This window comes from Haliotis asinina, chromosome 3 (assembly GCF_037392515.1).
Source record: "Haliotis asinina isolate JCU_RB_2024 chromosome 3, JCU_Hal_asi_v2, whole genome shotgun sequence".
NCBI classification, from domain to species: Eukaryota; Metazoa; Mollusca; class Gastropoda; order Lepetellida; family Haliotidae; genus Haliotis; species Haliotis asinina.
Genome location: NC_090282.1, coordinates 59,153,854 through 59,172,062, shown reverse-complemented (window position 1 = coordinate 59,172,062; position 18,209 = coordinate 59,153,854). Strand labels below are relative to the sequence as shown.

The following is an 18,209-nucleotide window of genomic DNA, read 5'->3' as shown; positions in this document are numbered from 1 at the left end:
ACAAAAGGCAAGTATGCTTGTCGTAAGAGGGACTAACAGGATCGGGTGGTCAGGTTGACTTGGGTGGCACATGTCATTGGTTCCCCAGTTACGCAGATCAATGCTTATGCTGTTTTTCACTGGATTGTCTGGTCCAGACTAAATTATTGAAAGGCTGCTGCCATACAGCTGGAACACTGCTGAGTGTGGTGCAAAATGTAACTAACCCATCCAACATGCCAGGTTCGATGGCTCCCAACTCCTCATCAGACAAACTCCAGGTTCAAATTCATCAGTGCAAATTTATCTCATCTTCAAACTGACACAGCTGATTTTGTTGAAGCATTTGTAACCATGGAGGAATCTTGGGTCCACCATTATCACCCAGAAACTAAACACAATCAAAACTTCAGAAACATCAAATGTATCTTCCTTCCATGAATGCAAATGTTTAAGATTCACATAATGGCTTAAGTTTTTCTGGAATCTCTTGGGAATGCTACAGATAGGAGACTGACTCCTGAAAGGTCATGCCATTAACGGCCAATCTGCTCAGGCAAGACTGTTGTCACCATTTCTGCAATACAAGAAAATATCTTTGAACTCAACTCATTCATATTCACTACCTCTTCCAAAACTTGAAGAGAAGACTATCTTGTGAGCATTATGAAAATAATGACCTTGTTTCTGCTGTGAGTGAGTGAGTGAGTGAGTGAGTTTAGTTTTACACTGCTTTTAGCAATATTCCAACAGTATCTCCGTGAAGGACATTGTACCCATAAGGAGAATTGATCCAGGTGTTTTCAGTATGATGAGCAAATGCTTTGACCAGTAGGCTACCAAACCACCCATGATTTTGCTGAAAAATAAGTAACTTCACCAACAGAGTCCAGGTCATTTTGACAGAAAGCTTTAGCAGCCATGCAACATGTGTTGTCTGCTTAATCAAGTGACTTGAGCAATGTGCATACATAAACCCAAAGATAATGTTGCTGTTTACTTTCCAGCACCACACGGTAAACGTGGGTTGGATCTCCCCAGGCCCCACAGTGAAAGAGTATGGTTTATCACCACTATGGGCAATATTCCAGGAACATTGCAACAAAGACAGGAAAAATAGGCTTTGCCCATGTGGAGAATTGAACCAGGGAGTTTGGTGTGATGAGCGAACACTTTATAACAAAGAGGCTATTCCACTGCCCTGGAGATGTGAATGACTTTCAAGGGTACACTGATCCAATTACTTACCTAACAAGCAATTAAGCATGTGCAAAATGGATTGATAATTATCATGCTAAATGTCCAAGAATTATTATAATGATAAAATTAATTGTAACATTTAGCAAAGGATCTCAGCTTAGAACAAATCTGACCTTTTGAAGCTGCATATCTAAAGTAGATTATATATTTCTACAAATGAGTTTAGCTTGAAGTCTTGTGGGAAAATTTTAAGCAATGTCTTAAAAATATGCTACCATATGTCATTCAAAAGTGCACAAGACTTATATAATATTCATTTATGTTGATGTTAACCAGTATTTTTATGCTTATTATATATATTAGGTTAGATTCTGAACTTTGGGATCCATTTTTACCTTTCACCCTTTCTTACTTCATTTCTAGATTATAGACATAGTTTTATATAAACCAAAAAATCAAATGTTCAACTTTTGTCATGGTATGTAAAACATAATCACACATCATATTATGTTGGCATAATTAAATGCTATACACAGATATCAAATGAGGGTTTTTCCAAGATATTGGAGTTTTAAGCCTACCATTAACAAAGAAAATACGCTTCATAGAAAATGTCAAAGCTATTGATTTTGAAAAGAGTTCATTTTGAAAAGTTATTTTGAAAACAGCACTAGTGGTGTAATCACCAACAAATTAAAAACATATCAGGAATCTGAAAATAAAAGAAAACGACAATGAAACGTTGTATAGTAAATTAAGTGCAAAGACTAAATGGCAGTCCAAGAAATATGTATTATTGAAAAAATGTGCATAGAACATGAGGACACAATCTTATTTGAAACAGAATATTTACTTCAAATTTCTGTTTAATTTTTGGTATTATCACATTCCTAAAAAGTACCATATTCCTTTATGGAAATTATGATGTCATTCCTATTCATTTCATCTGTGAAACAAAGTATTGGATCACCTGATATTTAAGACATTAAAAGTGCATTTAAGCTCATTCACTACTAAACCTCTGATACAATTGCAGAGTTGGCCAGAAACACATTAATATAACAAAAAAAAAAAAAAGAACAAAAATTCAAACCAATGAATTGGACATGTCTAGACTGAAGTTCAACAAAACTGAATAAAAGCAACAAAACCCTGTCAATTTTCATAAGATATACATTTTCTGGTTCCAACTATGTCATGAGTGGAACCAATATTGAGAACATCTGATTCCATCTTGGTCAAAACCGTATATAATTATATTACTGAATATCTTTATCATAATAATATCAGTTTATTCTATATACACTACTCAATCTTTACTAAGGACCAAACATCCATCTTTAGTCATCTTTAGACACTCTGCCCCACCTCAGTAGGGTGAGTGATTAAGTTCAGTTTTATACTGATTTTAGCATTAGTCTGCCAATAACATGACAGGGACACCAGAAATGGGCTTCACACATTTTACCCATTGGAGAATCGAACCCTGGTTTGCAGGGTGACGAGCGAATGCTTGAACCATTAAACTACCCCACTTCATTACAGCTGACAATGATTTGACATTTATGTAGCATAAAGTAAGCTCATGACTGAACTGGAAAAGATTTCACTAACTGAATTTAAATTTGGTGACACATGAGTTTAAGAAACATTTGCATCATGTTCACTCAAAATAAAAGATTTCGGCATCCATAAACCAAGTGACTACAGTGCAGCAAAATCAACAAAACATTTTAACACAGCTTCATTAAAAAGTCACCAAAATTTGATATATCTATGACTAAATGTGAATTTCATTCAAAAATACAAAGTTTTGCCCTTACTGAGTTCCAGCAGAGACCATATAATCTATTATATGGTCTCTGGTTCCAGTGGTTGTCAGTGTATGTACAATGTTATGATGGTTACAGTAACACCTCACAGAGCTCCAATTCCAAAAGCAGCAAGTCTGGAGGTCAAGTAAGGGCATAGAGCAGCTGGGAGTTGTCTGCCCTTACATCATGTTACTCCAGCAGGAGATATGAGGAAAGACGTACCGCATGTGGAGTATCTTACCAGACCAGATCAAGGTTTGGGTCGGTGTGCTGCTTGTTATGGCTGCTAGTCAGTCGGTTTACGAGCTGATCTGAAACATGGTGACCTTATGATGCCACCTGGATCTCTCGTTGAGATTTACAACATCCGGAAATTTATCAAATCAAAAGTGTTTATTGGCACCGGAGATTCAGGATGTTGTTCCAGTAAGCTGGTACCAGCGTCAAACTTGGCTCATGTTGTAAGTTTTCTATGCTGAGTGGTGTACTGGGAGAATGCTTGTTACTTATGTCAGAGTCTGTTGACTGGGATGACTCTGGGTTCCTGACATGTACACTTCAGCTCTAGTCAGGGGGGAATCTGATATACATTTATCTCATGTTGTAGATCACAGCATTTTCTATTATCTATTCAGTGAGACCTGCTTAAATGAGGTGTTGATTCTTGATCAAACATATCACTGACAGACTCAGGCTTTGACTTTAGACTGTTGATGGTAATTAGTAAAAGGTTTCCAGACAAACAAAAAGACTGACCTTCAAGTGGAATATGTCAAGACAGCAAAACATAAAAGTTTCATATATTTTCATATGTTTCATAAATCTTTACAGGTAAAATATGGCCTCACAAAGATAATACTGTTCTCAAGACAGTAAGAAAATACATGACACTGGTTTCAGTATTATCATAGGTGGAGATGGGAAAATTTATTATGAATTTAAAGACAATAGAGTTGAATTATTCTATAGATGTGCTTCAGAAGAATATATCATTGAGTGATGGAGACAATATGGATGTAACACAGCACTGCTCCACTGTTGCAAGTTGCAGCCCATAGACACTGACATAATAAAGGATGTAAGATACGAACCCTTTATGGTCAAGAGGAAGTCACATATTTTATGTTGCAGAAAAGTCTGAAATATTATTATAGGCACAAAATTTCCAGATGTGTCCAAATGACTGACAGTTGATATTTTATTTTGTATTTTTGACACTTGCAAGCAGAGGAAAACCCAAAGTGTGGATATAGTTCATAGATGTTTTGATGCTAAAGGCATGGCCCTGAAAACCAAGGGTGAGTGAGTGAGTTTTAGTTTCATGAAGTGTTTAGTATTATTCTAGCAATGTCTGGCTCTAATCTCCAATCCTCCTGGCAAGAAATAATTAGCATGAAAACACAAATATGCTAACAGGACAAGGTGAACTAAACTCCTAAGACCTAATGAACCACTTTAACACACTATATATATGATTTAGAATCAGCCCCAAACACCATAACACTGGAAAAGCGTTCTAAACATAACAACAATCCCTTAAGTGCAGACATCAGTGCAAAGAAGTAAAGACATGCATAAATGAACACTATTAGTAACAAATTCCTACAATCAGTCAATCCTGTAATAACAAACAACTTCTGCAAACTGTTCAATATGACTTTTAGTTAGGTCACTTTCCAAGAATATGAGCAACATCAGTCAGAACACCACTTCATAAAAATGGAGACAAAACTGACCCAAATAACTACAAAGGTATTGCCATTAGCAACAGTCTGGGTAAGTCACACTGCTGAATCCTCAATAACAGGCTCATCAAACATCTAGAAGAAAACAACCTCTTAGATCCATGCCAATCTGGATTTCATAAGGGCTTTAGAACTTCAGATAATATCTTTGTTCTAAAACTTTAACTGATAAATATACATGTAAGCAAATGAATATCAATACTTGCCTAATTGATTTCATAATAAGCCTTTCACACAGTTTACAGAAATCTGTTGCTCAACAAACTAAATATGCATGAAAGTAATGGTAATCTGTCCATATTCTTCCTGTCCATTACAGTTCATATTCTCCCTGTCCTCAAATGTGAAATACCAGCTAGAACCATCACAAGGGTCTACATCATTTGCTTCAAACACTGGTGTTCGACAAGGATGTGCATTATCACCAACACTCTTCAACATATTCATAAATGGTATACAAAGATATCTACAACCAGAAATACTAGGACTAAAATTGAATAATATTCAGATATGTCATTTATTATTTGCTGATGATTGCTGGTTATTATCAGATTCACCTCTTAAATTGCAAATGCTTTTGACCTTGCAGTCATGGCACCTAACATGTGTACATTTGCCTCTGTTGCTCTACCACACCATCTACACACTCATAGATGATCATTTTTCTCAAGTGACATTTGTTAGAATGCCTATATCTTAATTTAAACAGGACAAAATCCATAGACTTTACTAGGGACAAAAATATGTTATGTAAATATACAAAAATGGCTTATTTACTTCATGGCAAGGCCAGATCAAGTGTATTTTCTGTTTTACAGATCAGCAGGTCTTGTTTTTCAAGAATAAGAAACAAAATAAAAATTAATTTTCCCTGATCAAAAAACAAAATCCTCACATTTGTGATATATATACATAAAATACTCTTGAATTCTGTGTGAAACTCACACAAGTTATTTTTAGGTGTTATAAACAAACCAAAAGTGTTAACATGGAATTTCATGTGGGTTTTTGCTTTGACCAGTGATTTCAGTTAGTTTTGTTTTTTTCCCCTGCTTAAAGTTTTCTGCGGAGGAGAATCCGTAAAACAGGAAATAAAGTATGTATGGCCTAAATCACATATACAAAAATGGCTACATATATTGATTCAAGTTTTGAAGTTACTTGAAATTTAAAACCGTGAATGATGATAGTAAATGCATGAGGTCTGAACTGTCTAGAACATTATAGCACATTCATGGCTACACATACTGGTTTGATAACATTTCCTGCTGATTGTTTCCCAATGGGGCATAGGTACAGTTCATTCAAAATGCTACATAAATAGTAGACCATCATTAACCCTGGTAGTCTAGTGTCTGTCTATCATGCAATGTAATGACTTCACACACACAAGGTTTGGTAGGGTAAATAATGTGTTTCAGCTACATTTGTCCAAAAAAGAGACGTTACCAAGGTTACCAGGTTCTCTTACACCATTAAACTTGACAAGAAGGTTGCATGCAGACCACACTACACAATATGTATCATCTAGACAGTGTTGGCTTCACCGAGAAATGCTCCAGTAATCACATAACATCATTGATCAGAAAAACATGGGACATAACCACGCTGCACTGGGCTTTAAAGATTCTGATTCCAATAATTCAATAAGATCGCAAATGGTGCCCTAATTTGGTAACAAAACTGCCCATATAAAGCAAAAGCCACAAAGTTAATATCCATGATCACAATCTCCAGGAAAAAAATGTACTCTCTCACTCAGGATGACAGGGGTTGTGAATGTTCAGTTCAATAAGTCTCAAACAAAAAGAAAGATCACTTATTTGAGGATAACTCTAAGACAATTAATTGTGTGTATTCATTGCATGGCAAGGATTCTTTTGTGCCAAGCATCCATCCAAGTACACCCAACAAATAAAAACTGTCAGTGCCATTCAGAATTAATAATCAATTGAAAATGACCACGTTTGATCTCTCCACCCTGGTCACCAAGTTCAGCAAAAACAATCTCCAGACTTCACCATAATTTCCCTATACAATGTAAGAGAAAGCATAAAATTATCCACGGGCAAAAGTCATTGCTAGATCAATGATCCTATCTCTTGTGGCATTAAAATCCCAATTTGCAATGTGGTGATAACAGACCAAAGGGCTCTGACCGATTACCCACAAAATTAGACAGCAATTAAAAGCACACTGATGCCTTCTATGGGGCCCATGTTGAACACAGCCATGTGAGATGTACATGAGAGGTGAATCGATTTCAACAATCGTATTTCCCACATGCGATCGTTATAAACTCTGTTTCAAGGATTGAACCAACATGCATATAATACACTATCAACTGGGCCAGTTTTCCACCACAATAGCGTCCTGCCAGGAATCAATAGTAAAACAATACTATTCTGGCCTTGTCTTCCGCTCCCAAGTGGAGAACGCAATCACATATCCAACTACGGTATAAAGATTTCAAATGTACAAATAGAGACTTTTCGACATATAACAAACATGGCAGCCGAAGGGCACTTCACAACAATAGCTTGAATGGGACTTGGGAGGAATCCTCTTAAATCTGAACAGAAACCATTTCATTTTGTTTAGAAATGGCAACCACTAAGCGCGGAAACAGCAGGTCACTGAAGTACAGCTCTAATTGTCGTATGTTAGAACCTATCGACCGATGCCAGTCAATGAAAAGCATCAACGAGCTGATGTGGATTTTCAGAGAATAGAAATAAATACCAGTATTCATTGGGTTTTTTAAAACCGTGGCACCACTAAAACCTTAATCACGTCTAGCATTGTACAGTATGAAAATCAAGCCATGTTATCCAAACAGCAAATTTATCGTCTCTCATCAACCAGAATAAAACCAAAATTGGTCAAAATAATCCAAATCTCTTATCTCATGTTGATGCAGTGTCCGTTCTCTGCCTTGATGCTTATCAATCAAATGTCACTCCCATCCTCGCTTGCTTCACTAGCTAGTAAAGATTATTTGCATCATTGTACAATATAGATATCAAAACAAACTACAATGTGAACCGTGATTTAAATTTAAACAAAGACCCCAGGTCTCAGGTGTGATTTGGTATGAAACGACAGAAAAAGCAATTAGTGACTTTGTTGCAGATAGTGAAAAGAACAAGAAGGTATTTCAGCATGATGACTACTTAACACGTCTTACAACTTGTGATGAAATGCTTTCTAACCACAAGGACCTATTGTGTGCCTTCATCTCAACTCCGCACGATCCATTTATGAACCTTATTGCTGGAAAAAAGGGCAAAGCTTTAAAAATTCAATATCTTTCTTTGTAAAGTCCCTTGCAGCATTTGGCTAGACGCACACATCAAACTGGACCTGTCACATGTGATTTCCACTACCAAGACATTACATAAACTGACTCTAATAGACGCAATGCTTATGGTCAACAATTTGCTTCTTATCTACTGAGATAAATCAGTTTTACAATGGAAATTGATCACTATCAACCACATTATTTTACATTCTTTTTTGTTGAATGAGACTGATTTGTTTGATGTGGGAATAAACAAGTTTTCTAGTGATGTGCTGAAACGTTGTTAGTGGAAGTATATTGATGTAGAGAAAGGCTTGATTAAATATATGACTCTCACAACAAGGAAATAAAAGTTCAAAAACAGTTCCTGTCATTCTGTTTTGTTGCTAAATCACAACAGGAGGTTAAACTTCAAACCAACTGAAACATAATAGTTCAGTTTCAAAGTCAGAAGCTTTCTCTTCTGTACCATCTTTTGGTTTTTTGTTAAATTTAATCATGACGTTAAACTTATGACCAACAACATCATTAAAGTTGGAAAGTTTCACTGCTGAATGACTGTACTGTTTCGCAGAATACATAACCTCTCTAATTTAATTTTTGTGAGTTGTTCAGTCAAAATGGTGCCATCAATTGTGAAGTCAATCAAGTACAGTTAGTGAATCAAGATGACAAGAGAAACAAAACATTTCCCTCTTTCACACACATAAGGATTTTTGAGACAAAAACTTTTCAATTTGATTTGTAGGTTTCTTTACATTTCAGCTTGACAAAAAGAATAATTACCTACCAAGACTTTTTTTATACTGCAGAAAAATCTTGCTGTCAAAAATTAACATCACTTTTTGTTGTTGTCAAAATAATACAAGCTCCCTGATGGAGTCATATTAGTATTTATTATCTGTATGCTACACTACTATTATAAATATATTTAATTTGTACTTTACTTACAAAAATTCATAAATCAGGCTACAATAGATAGATTCTTGTGAGTAAACAAATCATGTGTATATTCATCCCACAAATGAACAACTGATTAAGGAGGATTATGAAATGATGTCATTATTTGTATGTTCCTTGTGCTAGGTTAGAGCTGTAGAGAGAGAGAGTGGCATGGCAGCAGAGCCGAGAACCATTGATCAATAGGTTGTGAAGAAACACAGATTTGCAGAGTAAGGGAGATAACTCCATTTAACAGGCTGCATTCTGATTCTGACACCAAAGTGTCCTTTGAAAAAGAATAATGTCATAATTCTCAAAGAAAGTCAACATTGTCTTTGATGTTTTGACTTCATACACATTTCTTTTAAAATTGGTTTTAGAAATCAGCAAACTGCATATTTGTTTTTGGCAAACATTAACCAGATGAATTAAATATTTCAAGCTTCCAATACCAATAAAATCCCTACTTAGTGAAGATTATTTAATCCAAATTTAAAACTGAAACATTCATATTAATATACTGACAGATTGTAAAACAATTGCTGAAAAATGCAAAGGGTTTGCCATTTCAAGTGTGCCATCACAATTAGGTTCAAATAATGTTTCGGCTCTAATGTATTAAGATATGTCTATCTGCAGTTAAGATTACATTGGAATTAAACAGACACTGTACATAGTTGTGGAGCCATCATTTAGCCATTTATGCTGAGCAATGCCTGAACGATTCTGAAAAGAATATGACACAAAACTCAACAAACCTGTTATGGCAAGATTATGATTGGCACCGGATGCTATGTACGTGACAGCTTTGTCAATGTCGACATCACGAGGAACTACCGCCTCTTCTCGGCTGCCGATTCCAATCTGACCATGGATGTTACTCCTGTCAAAGGAAAACAGGAAGACAGTAGGATGAAGTACCTTATTATCGGTTCCTGGCTTATGTGTAATGGTGTACTCCTGACCATTTCCTTCAGATTCTTTCATGGACACACAAGATTAGTCAGAAGATATTTTCCATTTGATTAAACATTCTATATATTCCCTATTACAATTTCCTAAAGCATAAACATTATACAAACCTGAATAAAGAAAGTAGATTTTAAAAAATTGACATTTTCACACCTTATCTTTCAAATTCATATACATTCATGAAATTTTGAATGTTTTTAGTTGCATAGAGACGAAACATATAGCAAGTAAGTAATTTAGACCCCCCAAAACAAATGTATTCTTGAAATAAACCAATAATTGTTATCAAAACCCCAGTCTTGACTGTCCATTTTCTGGCACCATCTATAATTTAAACCCTGGGGGTTTATACTGAAGAAACTAATCTTGGAAATATCACAGCTAAATAAGGGTTTCCCCCTTTGACTATGACTGAGGAAGTATCATGGCAGATATAGAGATTCATCATTGTGTTCCTCCATCATAACGGTCGGGGCATCAGACCTTATTAATTCAATCATTTTCATACAGACACCATCTGCGAGTCTGGGGAAAGCGTTTGCATGACAACTGCTTTCAGATATTGAACATTCAAGCAACAATAAAGGAATGAACTCTTCTTTGGTCAAAATTACATTAAAAGACAATTTGCTGTCGATATTTTGAGAGATTGTGAAGGAAAGAAATTATAGAACTGCATAGGAATGACACATTTCTCAAAACAAAGGGTTCAAGATTACAAAAATGCTATTACGATTTGTTTTAAAAAATATTTTTTGCTCTAGTCTGCTGAAATTTACAAAATGTCCTCCCTTGAAGCTCTAATCCATTTACTGATAAAAGAAGATTTCTTGGATTTTGTTTCTTTTTCATTACAATAAGAACACATCAGTCTTATCCAAGTCAATATTAAGTTGGAAGGAGTATAATCCTTAACATGGCATGGTGTGTCATAAACAGAAATTGTTGTCTGAATGCAAACTGCATGGATTTCTACATGCAAAGGCGTAAGAGGTGACTAATCGGGTGGTTAGACTCACTGACCTTGTTGATACACGTCATCATGAATACACCATAGAGTAGTCAAATGTAACATGCTATGTTTGGGATAACACTTTTTAAGTAAAGCACACGTAGCAGCCACAAAATTTCTGAGTCCTGTGCTGGGATTTGAACGATGGACCTTCTGATCTGAAGTTGGATACCTTGTCCACATGACCAAAGAGGTTAACCCCCTAAACAAGCTGACAAGGAAAGGGTTTCATCTATGGGATGACTCCATGCCCTGCTACATACAGATTACTTTTTTCAGGAGGAATCTCATTCCTGATGTGAATCCAGACCCTCTGGATCAGGCACCTCCATGGGAGCCATACCAATTTACACTTAGCATAGGGCATACAAAGTCCACAGTCTGGATTATCAGTTGTCTGACTTTTATTTTTGTGGAAGCTAAACGCAGTGGTGGAGTGGGTTAGGTGGCTGACTTTATGTGCTGGTGATTAGGTGCCTGACTCAGAGGGTGTGGGTTCAAATGATGTGACCTCAAAAAAGCTGAAAACCTCTACTTAGTGTAAGAAAGTGTGATCCCAAACATAATGTAAGCTGCATGGCATCCTACCCTAGTCACATGGATCAATGACACTTACGCCAATCACTCCATTGTCTGATCCAGATATGTTTTATCCTTACCATCAGAATAAATGTTTGGTTGAAAGTATAACTGAAGATAAGCCAGCCTCAACATTCAGACATCCTTTTGGCAATTTATGGCAGACTGCTTTCATATAGCTGGAATATACTGCCTAGTGAAGCATTTAACAAAAACCTATTTAAAAGCAAACTGTTCACCCTGACAAGCAATGGGTGTAATGTTTTAGATATGAACATGGAATGATGTTTATGTACATGATAAAGACAGTGATTTTAAGTGGGTGAGTTAAGACTTAACGTCACATTGGCAATATTTTAGCTACTAGTTCTAAAATACATATAAGTATAATATATAAAACCCTGTAAATGATGGGCATTAAAACTACTAGATTATCACAAAATGAGTTGAAACTAGCTTGGGTTATTAATCGCCAACAACTGAAGGTAGATCCCCATACTAGGGAGCAAGGGGACTTGCAGTACTTTTGCTGCCTGCAAAGATCAACAAGACCCTTGCAAGATTAACATCATCCCTTTAGCTGTTGACGATTGTAGGCAAATTTAGCTACAAATTAAACTGACAATAATACATCAAGTAACTGTATACATTAAATTTCTCTTCAAATGTTATGGGCTTAGGTATCCTATAGTCACTGACCTAAATATATTGATCATTACTCTAGCTATTGAATCAACCATTATTAACAGCAAACCCTGTTCTTTTTAATTTCTTTCATGAACCTCAAACCACAAATATCTGCAACAGATCCAGAAATTTTAACTGGATTATGTTCACAAGTTTAATTGATGCTTTCAGGGTTGTGGGATGTCACATTTTGAACATAATCTTCAGGAGGAACGTGTGCTCACATCATTTAATTGCTACCTTCACAAGGGTCCATGTTATTTTCAAAAGGGGGTGGAAGGTTCCCCCACTCAATCAGTACAGCCCACTTATGACATTAAATACACCATAAGAACCGAGAAATCAATACTGAATATCTGAAGTGATACTGTTCGAAGAAGAAATGTAAGGTACCAATTAGCCAAATTTCAGACTAAAAATTTCAAGATTTTTGATAGTCTTTTTTGAGGTGTTGCAATTTTCTTACTCAAATCACTAAGATGGCTTTGTGCAGATGGGCCATGGTTAAGCAGTAATTACATCACAGATGATTAATAACATCTACAAATTATTATCAGTAGTGTACTGTATTTCCTTCCATAAACAGTGCCTACCCAACAGCAGCTAGAGTTCCATTGCTGAAGAGAAAGAGGGTGTGTTTGTCGCCGCTTGACACTTGTGACACGTGTCGATACATCAAGAACTTCATCAACTTCGGCTCAAGCTGCAATGACATCAAACAAAAACAGCTTCCTGCATTATGGGTCTGCACTACATCAAAATTGGGCAAAGAGATTCTCCAAACCACAAAAACCTTTCTCTGAATCATATTGCAAGACATTTTGTCAAAATGTTACAAAAAGTGTTGATATTTAATTTCTTTTGCATATTTTGCAAAATTTTGTTAGTGGAGAGCCTTCAAGGTTACTTTCAAAAGCTGGAAGGAGGAGTGTGTTTTCTGAAGGTGACTTGGCTTGCTCAGGACTCTGAGCGAGTGTGGGTGAGGTGAGTGAGTGAGTGCGGGTGAGGTGAGTGAGTGAGTGAGTGAGAGTGGTTGGTTGAGTGAGTGAGTGATAAGGGGTGGGTGGTTGAGTGAGTGGTTTAGTGGTGAGAGTGGGTGGGTGGGTGGGTGGTTGAGTGAGTGAGTGAGGTTGAACCGCTTTGAACAGTATTCAGATGTCTGCTGAATTTGAAATGAAAGGAAAGTGATGCAAGCCTCAGATGTTTACTACAAGTATGGTGCCAAGCAGCCTAGGAGAAACCAATCATTGTGACAGATGGATAACTAGTGGAGGACAATGTGAGCATCAATCCATGCAATCAAGGTAGCATTCTCCTGCTCAGCCAGTTGTGTGTGTAATCATGACAGCCAAGCACTGCATGAACTCTCCAACCACTGTGCGCAATCCATCTGAACTAAAGCCCCTGTACCTATACAACCTGCTGCACTGGGGCCAACTCCTGCCCTGGAATTCCAGCAGAGCATCATGATACCTCAACTGGAAGTCTCCAGTGCCTTTTTCTTCTAGTCAATTTAACATTCTGATATTGATAGTCTTATTTCAGGAACTATATCAAGAATATGATGCCCTAACTTTGATGATCACCTTGATGATTGTCTTGCAGCAGACTGTTCATTTTGGCTAATCATATTCTGTGGGTAATTATAGACCCAACTCCAACCACCATATGTGTGGCATGCCTGTAGACACTGAAACACTATGTCTGCAGTGAGTAAATTGTTGATGTAACATGATGAAGTTCTTATCTGCTACACAACACAGGTCTAACACCTTCCTTTGATGTCAAGCTTGGCACTGACAATGACATTGTTGCACACACTGAGCTGGGATGCATGCAAACAGTGAAAAACACATAAACCATTTGGATAGATCTACACACCGATATGTGTAACACATTTTCCTGCAGCTGAACCAGAAAGATTACATCTACAGGTGTGGTCAAAGGGAGATAAATCTGTAAGGCACAGGTGTTGAAGTTGAGATTGGACAGTGTTGGTGCACACTTGCTACTTCAAGTACTCAACAAGCCACACTTCAAGCCCTTGAAACATGGTGTCAGTGTGTGTGAACATTTTAAAGATTACATAAGCCTGATCAAGTGCATGCATTAATAATGACTATTTAAGCGCTATACGCCTGAGTATTAGAGCAGATCTTCAATGCTTAAGTAGTCACACAAACAACATACAAAAACATCAACTTTCTAGCTTCATTGACATTAAAGGTTATAACTTCTTATTGAATTAGCTTATGATGACATTAAACTTGTGATTAATTTGTATCACAAACATGGTCTATCATTGATGGTACCATTTGGTGGATAGTAGTATAAAGATCAAAATTATATTTGTTGCAGAAAGTAATTTATTACGGTAGGTGTTGACGGAAAGGCACATGTTCTACTTCATCTTGGGGACTTCCTCCTTACAGGGTTGTCTGCATCAGCAAACACAAAACTGTTTCAAGTATCAGGGACAAGCTTCACTTGACTAGCAATTGACTAAAATATAACAAATGGCGTCTTGTACCACTTCATTTGAGTGAGTGAGTGAGTGAGTGAGTGAGTGAGTGAGTGAGTGAGCGAGTGAGCGAGTATGGTTACATTCCGTTTTTAGCAGTATTCCAGCAATATCACGATGGGGCTTCACACATTGTACTTCTGTGGGGAATCAAACCCCAGTCTGTGGCCTGCCAAGGGAATGCTTTTAACTATTAGGCTATCCCAACATTCTCACTACCATTTTTTTTGAGTAAAGTACAACTGAACGCTGCTGCTCCGAATATCCTATTTGGATAACAGTGATTTCGTCGCATTAAAATAAGTACTGGATATTCTAAACAGCAGCCTTTTATGGTGTAGCACATCACTACATGGCCCAAACATCCATGTTTTTTTGTAAATCATATCTGTCTGCAGTTGATATACTTACATATATAATCATGATATACTTACACATATAATCATGAAATATAGAGTACTCTCCCTGGACTTATAACAAGTGAGTGAGTGAGTGAGTGAGTTTAGTTTTACGCCACACTCAGCAATATTACAGCTATATGGCGGCGGTCTGTAAATAATCGAGTCTGGACCAGACAATCCAGTGATCAACAACATGAGCATCGATCTGCGCAATTGGGAACCGATGACATGTGTCAGCCAAGTCAGCGAGCCTGACCACCCGATCCCGTTAGTCGCCTCTTACGACAAGCTGGGTCGCTTTTTATGGCAAGCATGGGTTGCTGAAGGCCTATTCTACCCCGGGACCTTCACGGGTACTTATAACAAGAGAGTCACCTATAAGATACCATTACAACTTTGCCACTTTCAATCTTAGAAGCAATCAGAAATGAATGCATGTCAGTAAATATGTCACAACTGGCATAAAAGTTGTCCAGCTTGTAATTGCCTTCTACTGTCATCAAATACTTCTGTGCCCAATTTTGGGTTTCCTGTTCACAAAAGGCATACAAAGCAGCCATGATGATGGTGGTAGAATACTTCATTATTACTGGAAAAGTTATCAATCCTTAGATATTTCATTTATTTATATGTAAAGGAGTTGTTATTGTTATTGCCTTAGTCCGTTTCTACAAGCAAGACATATCATTCAAAATCAGACAATACTTATTAAAAGTTAGTCACATTCAGTCCTAGACTATAGAAAGTACCTGATTTTCCTTGTAGGATGGCTCCTTGAAGTCGTATCCTAACTGAGCATAGAAGTTGTTCCCAAAGCTGTATGTGTGACCGTTCTTTAACCAGATGATGGTGTGGCGTCCACCACAAGCTACCCCTGCAATCTCCACTTGGTCGTCTGTAGGCAGGTGGATCTGGGTGGGTTCCCACTTGGTGCCCACATCGCTACACCCAAGTCTGGAAGAAGGGCAACCTCAATCATATAAAGCAGTAGAATGAGCCACGAACATTTCATGATGAGTGAGTGAGGGAGTTACATACACCCATGAGAGTGAGTGATTATAATTTATCCAATCACCTGTGAGTAAAATACTAACATACACCCTCTAGAGTTGGTGAGTCACATACACCCTCTAGAGTCAGCGAGTAACATATACCCTCTAGAGTCAGTGAGTCACATATGCTCTGAATGAGTCATACACACACTTCAGAGTGAGTGAGGCATATGCAAAGCATCAAGAGACAGCCACAAGCATCCATTAAAGACAGCAAGTACAAGCATGTACATTTGCAGCAGAAGCAGCAGCAGAAGCAATAGTAGCATCACAATCTGTACAATGATAAGTAGTTGCAAACAGGACTACAGTGGACATGTGCTAAGTAAGAGGATATGAATGACAATGGGCAAAGGTCAAGTTTTGTGACTGCATATCTTGTGACTGCACCAGGCTCATGCAAGTGGATGGAATGAGAGCATCACCCCACTCAACCCATAGTGGAACATCACCCCACTCAACCCATAGTGCATGCACAAAGAATCAAGAGTTTGAATATGCTGTTCTCATGGAAATCAAATCAGAAGGCCATGAGAAGATCTCTTATTGTGTGAATTCACATGTTGAGAAATCATGGTAAAACACATTTCAAACCAGGGTGTTAGTTACCAAATACTTGCACTAGTTCTACCAGTGTGGGAGTACCGCCCACATCATAATGCTGTCCTTACAACATCAAACTCACATAGGAATGTCAATACAACCAGGGACCTTCCACACAACATAAATCTTGATTCATAACAGAGTCACTGTCTGGTGAGACGTACACAGAAATGCTTGAATTGCTGCATTAAACACAAAATGATGCTGAAATATCTGAATTCGTCACATACCATGACAGAACATGCTGTTCGTAAGGATTCCAGTGTGTAGAATGGTGACCAGGCTAACAGTGAGCCTCTGTTTCCAATCATTGAAAGTGCTTGCTTCAGTCAGCTGCAACACTGCATGAGTTCACAGCTGAACAATTTCCAACAGACAATGTGTTGGCACCTGAAAAGCACATCTTGCACACTTTATATTCCAGCTATTTATGCACAGAAGATGCACACACCAGATGATCCTGATCGGTTGGTTGCTGTTTAACGTCACACTCAGCAATATCACAGCTATATGGCAGCTGTCAGTAAATAATCGGGTCTGGATCACACAATCCAGTGATCAACAACATGAGTATTGATCTATGATGTATTGATCTATGATGATCAAGTCAGCAAGCTTGACTACCTGATCCTGTTTGTTGCCTCTTACGATGATCCTGTAGATCTCATGTGATTTTACTTTTCTGTATCATTTTGTTATGTGTATGGTGAAAGATGCCTTTTAATGGTTTGAACAATTCAATTTGGTACATATGGCAACATGTTCATTGACATAACACTCATACCAATGTTCCCCCACTATGACTGAATAAATGACAATTCAGGTTCAGTTCTGCTTTGTCTCTGGGACACATAACCCATGTGGCACTTGTTTCAGTAATTTCAGAGAGTGATCATTGGTAAATTGATTCTGGCCCAAGTCACCACTACAACACATTCAGCATTTTACCATCTAAAACCAGAAGCAGTTGTGTCATGGCCGAGCCAGCAACCTTTGATACAACTATTCACAACCAGTGTGAATGTCTGTCAAAGTTGACTACTGTTTTGACTAGGACCAGTCAATTATCAGGATTCTTCTGAATCTATCAATACATGTTGGAGTTATCATCTGAAAAGTTAATGCTGAGAGGCAGGACCACCAGACGAAAGAATTGTCAGAGAGGTGATGAATGGCCTGCCAGACAAAAGGGCAACAGATTCAAGGTCAGCAGAGATAAAAGGGGGATAACTGGTATTTCAATCTAACAAGATGATGTGGCATCTTGATCCACTGGGAACCTGATAGACAAGTCATGTATCCCAATCATTGTTTGTGAACACCATACATGGGAAGACTTTTGTAGACATAATTGCATCCAAGACAAGATCAAAGGCTGTAACAGCCATGTGTAATGCGATT

General features: G+C 37.5%; 1 protein-coding gene across 4 annotated transcripts in view; it reads right to left on the bottom strand.

Annotated features, from left to right (window-relative positions):
* Positions 1–18,209, bottom strand: part of LOC137276944 (uncharacterized) — a 187,230-nt gene that overhangs the window by 105,356 nt on the left and 63,665 nt on the right. For all 4 annotated transcript variants that reach the window (XM_067808595.1, XM_067808596.1, XM_067808597.1 and 1 more), the window contains 3 exons: positions 15,903–16,107; positions 12,825–12,934; positions 9,740–9,864 (listed from right to left, as the gene is read on the bottom strand). In XM_067808595.1, the coding sequence (XP_067664696.1) occupies positions 9,740–9,864; positions 12,825–12,934; positions 15,903–16,107 (440 nt within the window). The remainder of the gene's footprint in view (positions 1–9,739; positions 9,865–12,824; positions 12,935–15,902; positions 16,108–18,209) is intronic.